The sequence below is a fragment of the Lathyrus oleraceus genome, chromosome 4, assembly GCF_024323335.1.
Source record: "Lathyrus oleraceus cultivar Zhongwan6 chromosome 4, CAAS_Psat_ZW6_1.0, whole genome shotgun sequence".
NCBI classification, from domain to species: Eukaryota; Viridiplantae; Streptophyta; class Magnoliopsida; order Fabales; family Fabaceae; genus Lathyrus; species Lathyrus oleraceus.
The window spans coordinates 471898705-471912774 of NC_066582.1; the positions used below are offsets into that span (position 1 = coordinate 471898705).

The 14070-nt window shown below is 33.0% G+C and overlaps 1 protein-coding gene across 2 annotated transcripts; it reads left to right on the plus strand.

Moving 5' to 3' along the window:
* Positions 1-5573: 5573 nt before the first annotated feature.
* On the plus strand, positions 5574-13019 carry LOC127076219 (phosphoinositide phosphatase SAC2). Of its 2 annotated transcripts, none has more exons than XM_051017807.1 (16): positions 5574-6157; positions 7246-7450; positions 7553-7718; positions 8327-8552; positions 8684-8760; positions 8902-9089; positions 9396-9493; positions 9588-9721; positions 9809-9940; positions 10018-10327; positions 10431-10552; positions 10671-10784; positions 10918-11091; positions 11186-11335; positions 12297-12378; positions 12622-13019. In XM_051017807.1, exons 1-16 carry the CDS (start codon positions 6053-6055, stop codon positions 12694-12696), a joined length of 2358 nt encoding a protein of 785 aa, XP_050873764.1. In that variant the 5' UTR covers positions 5574-6052; the 3' UTR covers positions 12697-13019. The 2 variants fall into 2 exon arrangements, with proteins under 2 accessions (XP_050873764.1, XP_050873765.1); XM_051017808.1 differs by having other exon boundaries at positions 9812-9940.
* The last annotated feature ends 1051 nt before the right edge of the window (positions 13020-14070 follow it).

Below are 14070 nucleotides of genomic sequence, written 5' to 3' on the forward strand. Positions count from 1 at the left end.
AAGGTTGTTAGATTTCTAAAAAAAAAAGAAGGATGTGAAAGAAAGAGAGTGGAATATAATTATTTTGAGCAAAGTAGTGGTAAAGAAGAGAAAAAGAATATTTGCAAATGATTGGTTTATGAGTATTCGATGCCATCCAATTGGCACATAATTATTTTCTACTAGGATATTCCCTCTCTGCGTGGAATCAACTCTATATATTTTATTTCCATTCCAATTTATTATTCTATGCCATTATTGAAGTAAACGCTTTGTTTATTTACAATGATAGCTATAGTGGATTATTTAAATAAGACAAATATTAGCATCACTCATTTTTGTTGATGTTAAGCATATACAAATAAATTATTTTTATTATTAAAACTATCAACAAATGAACATAGTAAAAAAAAACTAAAATTATATTTTATCAACATCACATTTCATTTTCTTATTTTTTTTTCTTAGCATATGATATTTTTTTATATAAAATGATACTATGATATGATGATAGAGTATTTGTGAAAAATCTATTAGTACATTACTATCATTATATGATTATTAAAAATGTTAGTATTTGTTTAATAAAAAGTCTATGTATTATCGTAATATTAATTTTAAAGACGGTGGTTGAGGAATATGCTTTAATGGTTTTCAATAATATGCTAAAATTGTCACGACCAAATCTAATGTGTAAGCTAGTTAATTCAAATTTCCACCTTATCTTATTAAAAATTACAGAAATATAGATATATATTTAATTTTTTGTAGGAATAGTTTTGCAATTTAGATAAAAGATAGATTTTGTCTATCATATCTAGGATATATAATAAAATTATCTATTACCTCTTTTTCTTATAAAAATTGAATTTTTTTATTTAATAGTGTCAATGATTTCTTTTTTTAATTTATTAAATTTTTTAGTACTTTTAATTTAAAATATAAAAAACAAATGTATAAAAGTAAAAAGGTTAAACTACAATTTTAATCTCCTATTTTAATCCATTCTTACATCTCCCAAATCTAAATCCATAAATATAAATCTGAATCCTTAAAACATAAATCTAAATCCCAAATTCATAATCTAAAACCCTAAACAAATTTTAAGACAAATCTAAAAATTAGTGGACCGAGACAGTGGATGGTTATTAAATTGAATCTTAAGTGAAAATATCGTATTCAAATAAGAGAAAATTGTGGTGCTTTTTTCAATTTATTTCTCTTTATTTTCATTAATTCTACTTCATGTTAGGGATTTTTTCTTCGATTTACTTCTATTTATTTCCATTCTCAATATGTTAGTTTAATGATTTTTTTTTTTAAATTTGGATTTGATTTCAATATAAAGTATTTAAAAAAAAAATGTCACTTCTCTTTTAAACTTTGTGTTTTTTTGGACTATTTAAATTTGATTTTTTTAAATAATCAACTATTTCAATTTAATTTCTTAAATAATCATAATTTTAAGTTATTTATCAAAATAACCATGTTTCATGCACACCTTTAAAGCATGCGTCAGTTGGGCTGACACATGCATTTTGTCATTGAGCAGAGGCGTCAATATCATTGGCGCATGCATGCAGTGAAGACAATGCAATTGACGCATGCTTACTATCTATCATATGCATATGCCATTGCATTGACACAAGCTTTATGTATTTTTTTTTAATTTTATATTTTATACTTAAAAATAAATGAAATAAAAGGTAAATGAAAAATACTTAATAATATTATGATATAAAGTAAAAATACATAACAATTAACAAGAAAATCAATGACCCGCCCGATTGAAGCACCACTCTGTTCCACATCCCGATGCGTTAGTCTGTCTTCGAGGTCTCCCACGATTTCCATGAGGTGTTTGAGGTATTCGAGTGCTGAAATGATGCAATGGTGGATGGTGTATGCAAGGCCCATCGGTATGCAAGGCCCATCGGTATTCGATAAATTTATCATCATTTCTCCCCAATAGCCGGGGGTGTTGCCGCCAACGACGTTGTCGTAATTGAGTTCGGTGTCCATGTTGTCGTAGTTGGGTCGTTGTAGGTTGGTGGTTTGTGGACGGTTTGGTTGTCCGAATTGGGACATTGAAATATTTTGGAAACGAAACAATGATTCTTGTGGTGTAATAAAGTCAAATAATGGTTGTGTGTTATGACGTTAGGATGTTTGGGTGTTCATAAGTGGGGGACTATGATGGCATGCCGAGAGGACACTATCGAGTGGAACTAGATAAAGGTTGGTGCGACTGCGGAAAGTTTCAAGTCTTTCGTATGCCCTGCTCCCATGTCATAGGGACATGTTCAAGGATTCAACATGACCCTTCCAATTTATTATCCAACGTTTACAAAGTCATAAACCTTTGCAATATTTACAAAATTAGCTTTTTAGTGGTAGCAAAAGAGGACTACTGACCTGCATATCAAGGAGACATTCTCTGACACGATAAAATAATGCGAAGAAAGAAAAATGACCGTCCAAACATCACCCGTATTCGAACCGAAATGGATATGATGAACAAAATGGTTAAATTATATAGTTCATGTCGCCAACCCGGTCATAATCGTACTAACTATCCCAGTGTTGGAACAAACACAACAAGATAATTTTAATTGTAACTCTTTTGCTTTATATTAAAAACAACATTTATTTCATATGATAAGCAAAACAAATACAATAATTAAACAACAACACAAGAAACTAGAACAAATAAAATAACATCACAAACAAATACAACACATAAACAACATAACTATGCGATTACTGTTGGTGTAAGCCCTAGAGGCCAATACTTTTGGTACTTGTATCGAATTATTTATTAATAATAAAAGGCCTTTTCTTTATTATGTTTGTTTAATAAAGTCCCTAGAATAGCTAGTCTGTTTAATGTATCAAGTATGACTTAATCATGAGATCACATTAAACATAAGGACACTATTCTTAAAGTATCCGTAGTCAAACTTTATTGTGAAGTGGGATAATATTAAAGCATGAAGACTATTATGTTTATAGACCGATGATCACATCTCATGGATCATGGATAAAGAGTTATCAAGTATTAAACATAGGTATGAATATTAAGAGTAATATTTATACTGGATTGACCTGCTATGAGAATACTATATAAAATGTTATGCAAAGTGTCATAAGTTATTCTCATGGTGATAATGGTGTATACCACCCTTCGACCTGAAACCACTATGGCCCCTAGATGTAGAGTCGAGTGCCTTATTGCTGATCAAACGTTGTCCGTAATTGGATGACCATAAAGACAGTTGATGGGTACTCCACGAAGCATGCTAAGGGACATGAGTGACCTAGATGGAATTTGCCCATCCTGCGTAACAGGATAAATGTCTATGGGCCCGATATTGAATTGGACAAGGATGACACGATCTATGCCTTGTGTTCAATATAGACATAAGGGCAAAAGGGTAATTATACACATAATTATTATCACAGAAGGATTTGTCAGATCACATGATATTTTCGTGTCTTGGGTAGCAGTGATGTGTTGCTAGATACCGCTCACTGTTTATTATGTTAAATACGTGATTTAATATAATTGTCAATGCCGCGAAAACCTATAGGGTCACACACAAAGGACTGATTGATGAGAGATAGAGTAATTAAGGAATACTGTAATGTACGGTTCCCTTAAGTGAATTATAGAGCATCGTAAGGTACAGTGTACTTAAGTAGAATACGAAATATGGTAAGGTACCACGCGCTTAAGTGATTTTGGCATATTATAAGATATGGGCCATATACACTTGAGTGAGCTTTTTAGCTTGCAGCCCACACAAGTGGTTCTATAAATAGAACCCTTGTATAGTAGCATTATTACACTTGCAATTTCGTTTCTCTCTCTCTCTCTCTCTCACTCAAAGCCTTCATTCGTAGCAGCTAGCACTGAGATTGAAGGAATCCGTTCGTGTGGACTGAGTAGAGGTGTTGTCATCGTTCAACGTTCGTGATCGCCACAAGAGGTAACGATTCTATCACTGATCATGCCCATTCGTAAGGATCATTAAAGGAGAAATTTTAAATTCCGCTGCGTTTTGGATCGCCATTCTCCTTCAATTACAACCATCAAAATAATTTTGTGACAAGTATACATCATCCTGCGAACTTCTCTATTAGTTTTAATATTGACCCAGAAACGAACTTCTAAATTTTGGTTGAACGTCGTATTAAGCCATTGAATTCTTCTGATCCTTTCACCATCTACAATATCTCCATCTAACCAATGGTTCAAGGTCATGTTAAGATGTTCGAACGTATCTACACTCCAAAGTCGGATCTTTATCCGAGGCTGCACTGCTGAAAAGATTAAATCGATATTTCTCTTGTGAATATAAGGACACAAGTATGCATATGCAGACATTTTAAAGAAAATTGAAGGAAATTGAAGGAAAATGGAAGGAGAGTGTAAGAAGTTATGTAAAAAATTATGAGAGAATGATATTGTATTTATAGATGAGTGGTGGAGCAGTAGCCACATGCATTGACACACACATAGAGTGCAATATGCATTCGCCATTGCATGTGGCGCCTACACATGCATGCGTCATTGCATGTGGCGTCAATGAATAATATTTTCATTGGATGCACCAATGCAACTAGCGTCTAGGTGAAATATTTTTTGAAAAGTGATTATTTTGGTAAATATTTTGAAAAAATGATTATTAAAGAATTTTATTTGAAAAAAGTGGTTATTTAAAAAAAAAATTCTTTAAACTTTATATTTTATTAAAAGAGAATTAATTTGTTAATTTTTTAAATTTTAAATTTAATTTATTTTTGAATTTTTTCATTTATTTAATTATTTATTAATTTTTAAAATTAATTTAGATTAAATAAATAAATATAACAATGTAAAATGACATGTAAAATAGATATATAGTTGGCAGCACACATCACACAAATTGTGCCGCCTATTTAAAAAATAACACATCAATTATTTCTTTTACCAAAAACAAAATAAAATACTAAAGAACGCTGGAAAAAATTATTCTAGTTAGAATTACAATATTCAAATTTTCTACATTAATTAAAAGCTTGCTTCAAAACGTTTTCTTATAATAATATGTTAATTTCTTAGTTTGACTAATACTCGTAAATTATTAATTTCCACAATTTCCTCACAATAATTACAATTATTATGAAAACTCATACATGACATTCCTGCCATATAAATTTCAGTTTTAATGAAACTTAAAATGTTATTGTGTGTTATAATATAGGAGTAAATGTTTACGCGCTAACTTATTTTTTTAATATTAAACTAGTTAAAAATCCATGCATATAAAATTGTATTAATTTTTATTCAAATTATTTTTAATATTCAATATTAAATTAGTTTGGATAACAACCCAAATAAAAAGAAATTTAAATTTCAGAAACTGAAAATTCTTGAGTCAAAAAATAAGAAAAATAATAATAAAAGAAACGGTAGACTCTGACACAAAAAAATGTTCACATTCACATAATTCACACGCAAAAGAAAAAGTTGTTTTTTTTTAAATTATTATTTAAATTGTTTACATCATCATCATTATTTATTACCTTGCATTTTTCTCATTTTGTATTTATATATATATATATTTTTCATTTTTACTTTTATATATTTTTTATGTGGATGTTGTTGTTGTTCACTTGTTTCTGACAAATCTCATATTCATTTTCTCTGAAACTCAAAAGCTGTTTTTTTCTGTTGATTCTCCATTCCCAAAACCAAACAAACACCTTCTAGTGTTGTGTTGTGATTCCTCAAAAAGCTACTTTTGTTTTTGTTTCATCATCTTAAAACTCACCCTTTTGTTTGTTTTTCCATTTTCCTATTCTGGGATTTTTTTTTGTCATTGTGTATATTGTAAACAAACAAAACTTTATGAGTTGTGGACCATTGATGTAAAGTTCTGAGCTTTTTATTGTACTTGTTTTTGGGTTACTGTTTTTTTAAGAGCTTCTGTTTTTAATCAAACAGAAGCTCTTTTTTGTTGAATTTTTTGATCTCTTTAGAACAAGAAAAGTTGAGGTTTGTTTTGAAGTTCAAGGGATCTGAATTGTGATGGAGATATCAAAGGAAAAGTTGCAGAAAAGTGTTGGTGTTGTTGATGGAGTTGACTCCAAGTCTTGCTACATGCAGAAGTTTAGGCTCTATGAAACTCGTTCGGTAATTATGATCTTAGTCTATTCCTATCATTGATGCTTACATTACCTTGATCTGAAACATGTCAATTTTTTGTTTTTGTTTTTGATGTGTTCCTATGTTTCTAAGTTCTTGTTTTGTTTGTGTTCAGTTTTCTTGCTGCATATGTTTTGTTTCTTCACATATTCATTCATGGTTCATGAGATTTTTTCAATTGAGCAAAGGAATCAAAAGGGTTGTGGTTTGTAAAGATTGATTTTTTGTTTTTGTTTTGTTTTGTTTAGCATGAATGGTTTTTCAGTTGGGATTTAGATGCTTGTCAATGTCATCATGATGATGGGATTTATGAGTTTTTGAATTCGGTTTAATTGGATTCACGTGGATTCTTCAAGAAAATTCGCTTTTTTGTCTGTGTTTCATGATGCTTGTGATTATGAGTAACTATTATTGACAAATGATTTTGCAGCAAAAGGCTTATGGCGTACTATATTTAGATGTTTTTCAGATTATGGGAGCATTTGGATATGCAGTTTAATTAAGTGCTTATTGTATAAGAGCTTATGTATAAGCTGTTTCTCAACTAGAAGATGGAGTTAGGGTTAAGTTAACTCTTTCGATAGTTGAAAACAGCTTATGTCAAAAGCTATTTGGAGGAGCTTATGAAAATGAACTGAAAAAATCGTCTGATGTACACATCATAAACTATTTTCATAAGCTCTTTCAAACTCTTACACAAGCGCTTATTTTCCACCCTCAGTATCATGCATGGTGAAATTTGTTTTTTTCCTAAAAGGATAGCTACTACTTTTCTTTTCTTGTCTTATTTTCCTCAATTTGGGAAGGTTGAGGATAGCCATTGGAAGATATCTAGAATTTTTTTGCTGAAAATGAAGCAAAAGCCAATTAAGGAACTAAAATTAGTAACTAAAATGGCGCTTTCTTCTTCTGGAAATGAGATCTAAAAGAAAGCTTTCTTTTTCTTCCATAGATAATATAATGATAAGCTATTGATTTGGAAAGACATCTAAGTTTGGTTTATGACATTACGTTGACACGCACTTTGCGCTACGTCTCACGAGCCTTTTCTGACTATATCTTTTGTCTATGCTCAGAGATTCTACATGATTGGAAGAGACAAAAGCCGAACATTTTGGAGGGTCTTAAAGATCGACAGATTGGAGCCATCCGAGTTAAATATCGTCGAAGATCCTACATTATACTCAGAAGCCGAGTGTTGTGACATTTTGAAGCGTATTCATGACGGAAACAAGTCCACTGGCGGGCTTAAATTCGTAACAACTTGCTATGGAATCATCGGTATTTTCTTTCTTCTATATAATAGCAAAACATTTATTGCTATAAGTGTTTATTTTTATAACGTTATTCGTCTTAATAACTCACCCGCGACTTTTTATTTAGGATTTATCAAATTTCTTGAGCCATACTACATGCTGCTTATAACAAAACGGAAGAAGATTGGCACGATATGCGGACACGATGTATATGCTATCACAAAGAGCGAAATGGTTCCGATTCCACATCCAAGTGTGCGATCGAAATTGGCATATTCTAAGGATGAGAACAGGTCTTTAGTCAATTTTACATGTACCTGTAATGTGTCTAGGATACATTTCAGGAGACGTATAAGAGTAGCATTGAGAACTATACTTTGTCCATTGTACTTAGCTGAGGATTATGTTATAAATTATGTTTTTTTATTCGAGTTAATTAAATCGTGTAGTGAAAACGTTCTGTTAGATCATCGTTGTTATACTCGTGTTACATATTTGTTGATTTGTCGATGTCTTCAGTGCATATGCACAATGCGGGCTTCCTCAAGTCAACCCTCTCGTCTTTCTGTGGTACTCTCATAAAGCTTCTTCTAGATTTCGGAGTCGTGTAATATGTATAGTATAGTAGATAGTAGATAGTAGATTCCTCGTTGTTGTTTTCATTTTCATGTTCTACAGGAGCAATCTTCATTGCTGTTATGATGTAAATATAACTTTTTGAGTAAGACAAGGTATTTCCACGGTTCGCATGGGAGATCGCTTTCTTTTCATTTTTTAACATATTTGGTTAGAGTTATTGGTTTCATAAGCTGTTTTTACGGTTTTTTTTTATTATACTTATATTCCTCCGTTTAATATAAATCGTTTTATTAATGGAGTTTTCTCTTTTGTTGTTACTTAGATACAAGAAGCTTCTATGCAGTATGGATCTTACAAAGGACTTCTTTTACAGCTACTCGTACAACATCATGCTAAGTCTTCAAAAGAACTTATCTGGTCATAATGTTATGGGACAATCACTTTATGAAACACTTTTTGTTTGGAACGAGTTCTTAACTCGTGGAATCAGGAATACACTCCAGAATACTTCCTGGACTGTTGCCTTAGTCTACGGCTTTTTTAAACAGGTACATACGGTTTGTTTTTGGTGTGTAAAACTTTCCTTGACACGGAAGAAACGATCCTAGCGTTAAGTGTTTTTAGAATATATTTGGTGTTTTCTTCATGACAAGTGTTCATTTCATGGTACGGTGTGTAGGTTAACCTCTCTATATCCGGCCGTGAGTTCAATATGATTATTATTGCTAGGCGCTCAAGGCACTATGCTGGTACCAGGTTCGTACTTCTTCTCTTTAGTTTTCCCGGATTAATGGCCGACATTGTTTTCTGGTTTTTTCCGAGTACTTCACTCTTGATCATTGCTTATTTCATGTTTCCCGACTTATTTATTCAAGGTTTCTTTATCTTGTGGCGCAGATATTTGAAACGAGGAGTCAACGAACGTGGTAGAGTTGCTAATGATGTTGAGACGGAGCAAATAGTCTTTGCAGATGCTAGTGATGGATCCCCGATGCAAATCAGTTCGGTGGTGCAAATACGGGGTTCAATCCCTCTCTTCTGGTCTCAGGAAGCCTCGCCGTTGAATATGAAACCTGATATTATATGTACGGTATCTGAACATTTTTCCTTTGTTTCTCACTTATGTTTGGATAAACAACTTAATTAAGCACTTCTAACATAAGTGCTTATCATGTAAGTGTTTATGTTTAAGCTATTTCTATAACAAGATAAAATAAAGTTACATTATTTCTTATATAAGTTATAAGCCGTTTTCATAAGGTATTTTCCCAAATTGTCTCACAAGTGCTTATGCTATAGCAGATAAGTTCAAATAAGCCAATCCAATTTCCAAACAGGCCCATACTATATGTAATTTACACTAACTTCTTGTTTTGGTTGTTTTTCTCTAGTATCTCAAAAGGATGCAATGTTTGAAGCCACAAGACTTCATTTCGACAATCTTGTCAAGCGATACGGAAATCCGATAATTATACTGAACTTGATTAAGGTAGGCCTATCTGAATATGTAAGGAAATCATTGAGCATGCTTAATTTCTAAAATATTTTCTACCTTTTATATTATTGTATCTTTTGTGTTTAAGACTCGTGAGAAAAAGCCTCGTGAAACTATCCTGCGAACCGAGTTCGCTAATGCTGTTAAGTCTATTAATCAAAATTTGAGCGGGGATGAACGCCTGAGGTTTCTTCACTGGGATCTGCATCGACACTCAAGACGGTAAGTTTATCTTCCTTTTTGGTACAAGCTCTATAGGTTTTTCTTTTCCGGGGGTTATTTTGACATTATTCGATCAACGACTTTTAGCAGCAAGGCCACCAATGTGCTATTGCAGCTGGGAAAAGTGGCCGCGTTTGCGTTGAAGCTAACTGGCATCTTCTACTGTCCAGTTACACCAAACATGAAGCTAGAGGGATTATTCCCATATTCGTTCTCCGAGTAAGTACCGTAAAACAACACACTTCGTCGACCCTCTTCGCTGTTGAAACTTGATTTGATTATTTATTTTAATGCAGAAATAACAACGTCATTGATAAAAACAAAGATCACAGTGGCGATGACGGGAACAGAGATTACAGTGTCAAACCGAAGACACTTCAATCAGGCGTGTTGAGGACAAATTGCATAGATTGTTTAGACCGCACCAACGTTGCGCAATATGCTTATGGACTAGTTGCACTTGGAAGTCAGTTACAAGTGTTAGGATTTACTGAAAGCCCGCATATTGATCTTGACGACCCTTTGGCAAAGGAAGTGATGACAGCTTATGAGTCCATGGGAGACACACTAGCCTTTCAATATGGCGGTTCTGCAGCGCACAACAAGGTATAATCTTTCGACTGTTTAGAATTCGATTTATTTTCTTGGAAAATTTTATATGATTACGGTTCGTTTCTTCGGATATCATTTGATTCGTCTTGGTATTTAGATATTTTCTGAAAGAAGAGGTCAATGGAAGGCAGCAGCACAATCCCAAGAACTTATTCGAACCATACAGCGTTATTACAACAATACGTATTTGGACGGTGCTAAACAAAAAGCCATTAACATGTAAGTCAAATAGACCTTTTTTGTTGTAATTTTACTATACAGAAAGTTATATATTTATGGTAGTTGCATTGCATTAGAATGGATTAGTTAATGTCTTGTTTGATATTATTTTGTTCAGATTCTTGGGGCATTTTCAGCCACAGCAGGGAAAACCATTACTTTGGGAGCTTGATTCAGATCAACATTACAATGTTGGAAATTATGGACCAAATTTAGCGGACGGAATTGATGGGTATAATTTGATTTTTATACATTGGAAAACATAACTCAAATTCGTTATCCTTTTTCGACGACGAGAGAAAATGAGAATCATCTGTCTCTTACATTGTCCGAAGATTGAAAGATGTTATTTCTTTGTTTGGTAGGTCATTTATTAGAAGATCACAATCCGATGGTGATATTATCAGCGAAAGTGATGCTACAATTAGGAATTTGCATGCTCCAGACTGTCAACACTCGTCTAAAAATCCCGATAAACGATCTCTTTTGAAGTCTAGTTCAGACACATTCACTTGTGAAAGTTCTATTTGTCATTGCAGGTATGCGTAGTTCACATTTTGCATGACGCAAACTATGTGTAACTGGATACATAGTTTTGACTTTATATGATTTTTTTTACTCAATTTTATGTAGGCAAATTTATGGAGGAATGGGAAAGGACCAATTTCGTGAAAGCGATCACATTTGTTATGCGGAACATGGAGATGCATGTGATTGCTCCAATTTCCTCGATGTGGACTCGCTTTCTTCTGGAAATTCTTGTGAAGAGGAACTACTTGAAAGGTTTAGTTGCGAGACTTTGATTAATATTCTTATATCCATGCTATAATCTTGTTGCTTTCTTTATCGTTGGCCTCGGGTTTTCTTCAAATCTTGATCAATGATATAAGGGGGTATATCGAATTTTGCTCGTGAGAATGAGAAGCAGTTCCGGCCTAACATAGTTATAGGCTAAAACAAACTTTAATGTAAAATACCAAAACAAAAATTTTGGTGTAGAGGATTATAATACCGAGTATGTTTACAATATCGTTGTCAAACAAAGTGGATTTTGTTAGTTGCTCTGGTGGGAAAGAATTATACTTTTTGTCTTTAGTTGATTGGATAGAAGCATGGTCCTGGATAGAACATTATGCGAAAGTCGGTCCATGTAGTCAACCCTACTTAGTGAGATAAGGCTTGGTTGTTGTTGTTGTTGTTGGCTAGGAAAATTTATGCTTAAACATCTCAAATTTTGTTCAAATCCGCTAGATGATAGTTTTTTGCTGTGCTTTTTAGTATTTTCTGTTGTGAGTAAAGACAATTACATTAGCTATGCCGCAGATTGAACCCGAACTCATGATCCATAGATTTTTTGCTCCGCTCTCAACCACTACATCACCTACACATCCCTACAAATATTGTAATATCGCTTCGCCTATTAGTATTACCATTTTCGAGGCCTACCAAACCTTAAGTTCTCTAGCCGATAATATATCTAGAAACCTTCATTTTATCATTTGTTTTAGAAATAGCTAATACATAAACACTTACATGATAAATTAAGATGTTGATCCAAACAAGGCGTTAGTCAGTATGGACAATTATTTGTGAATTGTCATAACATGTTATAGTCTATGGTTTTACGATGAAAGAATCCTCAAGTGAAATTAGGAAGACATGAATCTGAAAGGAGCTACGCGTTTTTTTTGCGATATAACTATTTGGTTTAGAGGTCTAAATATCGTTGACGATGATGATACAGGTCAATCAGCATCTCCTCAGACAACATTGTGAATGAACAAATAACTGAGGCGCCTGCAACTGAATCTGGACCTATCTTGAAGGTCAGTATATATTGTCAGTTCTAGAATAATTATGGAAAATCACTTTCTTTCAAATAAGCGCTTGAATATAAACACTCACGAGACTGTTTGAGAGAGCTTATGAAAACGCGTCACTGGAAACAACATGACATATTCTTAAGCTCTCCAGGATACATACCTTATGGAAACAATTTATATTTTATGCAAAAACAACTTATACGATAAGCGCTTATGGTCAATTTTTTTGCTTTCAATGTGTTTCAGGAGAGGCAAAGTGAAGAAAAACATAGTGATAGCTTTGAAAAGTGGGTGACTCATGGTGAGATGCTTTATGTTTGAGACTAGTATCATCTTGTCCGAAGGACGAGGAATTCATGACTTTGATGTACAGAAAAATAAATGGTAAGATATAATCGAAAAGCTAATACAAGTTGCAGAAGCTAAGAAGCTGATTTTTGTTCAACAGAGCAATTGAGTTACATATTTATATTTTCATTTGGGAGGTAGTGGTAGAGATGTTAATAAGTCATGAAAATTTTTGTGCCTCACCATTTAGGTACACATTATATTATATCATACATTCAAAATTATCAATCATGTATATAGTTTAATTTCATTGAAAAGACAAAAAAAATACATAGCTGGTACCCAGATTATTACAATTGGATTGATCTTTACAATATTTGCACTTAATATATATATATTTGGATAGAAGAGAAATATCAGTTAGTAATTGATTTAGTTTTAGGACTCGATTCGAACTCAGGATATTGTGTACTTTCTTTACAAATCATGCTACCTACTTGCGACATGATCATTTTCATGCATACTGCTGAAAATTAGTAAGATCAGTGAAATGTTAGCTTAACAAGGTATAGTGTCATTTGATGTGTTAGCAGGTTAAGATGATAATACTATAAAATTAATTGCTAATATAATATTTAAGGTTTACAGTTTAGTAGGGGTGATAAAGCCGATTCGGTTTGTCGGAGATGTATGTTTTGACCGTGTTTTTTTGTGTAGGGTGGGTCAAGATTTTAGACTTCACTCTCTAGTATGTTTATCCCATTCCGTTTTTTTTAGAAACGGATATTATTGATATAAAATTTTGCAATTTTAGATTTTAAAAGTACAATATCTATAGACTTGTCTTGCCCTCCTTTTTTTTTTCTAGTGTGGATTAAAGTTTTAGGTCCACGCTCTCTGCTATGTCCACATTATCAATTCTGTTTTACCGTGGGATAAGTGTAAACGGGGTAGACATGTTCGTTTCCAATCTCTCAAGCTTAGTTTAGATCGATCATGACATTTCTAATATGCATCAATTTTATGATTTTATTGTGGGATGAGTATAAACGGGATAGACATGCTCGTTTCCAATCCCTCCCGCTTAATTTAGATCAATCATGACATCTTTAATGTGCATCAATTTTATGATTTTTATTTATTCGATGGTGATTCACTTTGTCTTTCATGTCAAATTTGGTTATGGCAAGGATGTAATTGGAGAAAAGGGTTTCTAATGTGTTTTAATTAGGGTAGTAATAGGCGCATGCCCGCCCTGTTTATGTTCGTCTCACAAAAGCCCATGAAAAAACAGAATGGGTTAGATGGGCATCGTTGAGGGTGCAGTTCTAAAACTTTACGAAAGAATGGGCATGATTCTAAAACTTTACGAAAAATGGGCATGGTGGGATGGCCTGCGGGCATTAC

What these genes read in the sequence shown, in the direction of transcription:
- LOC127076219 (XM_051017807.1), top strand. Translation starts at nt 6,053, where the DNA reads ATGGAGATATCAAAGGAAAAGTTGCAGAAAAGTGTTGGTGTTGTTGAT. An exon ending in TATGAAACCTGATATTATAT is followed by an intron (nt 9,090 to 9,395) that starts GTACGGTATCTG and finishes GTTTTTCTCTAG; the next exon opens with TATCTCAAAAGGATGCAATG. An exon ending in CTGCATCGACACTCAAGACG is followed by an intron (nt 9,722 to 9,808) that starts GTAAGTTTATCT and finishes AACGACTTTTAG; the next exon opens with CAGCAAGGCCACCAATGTGC.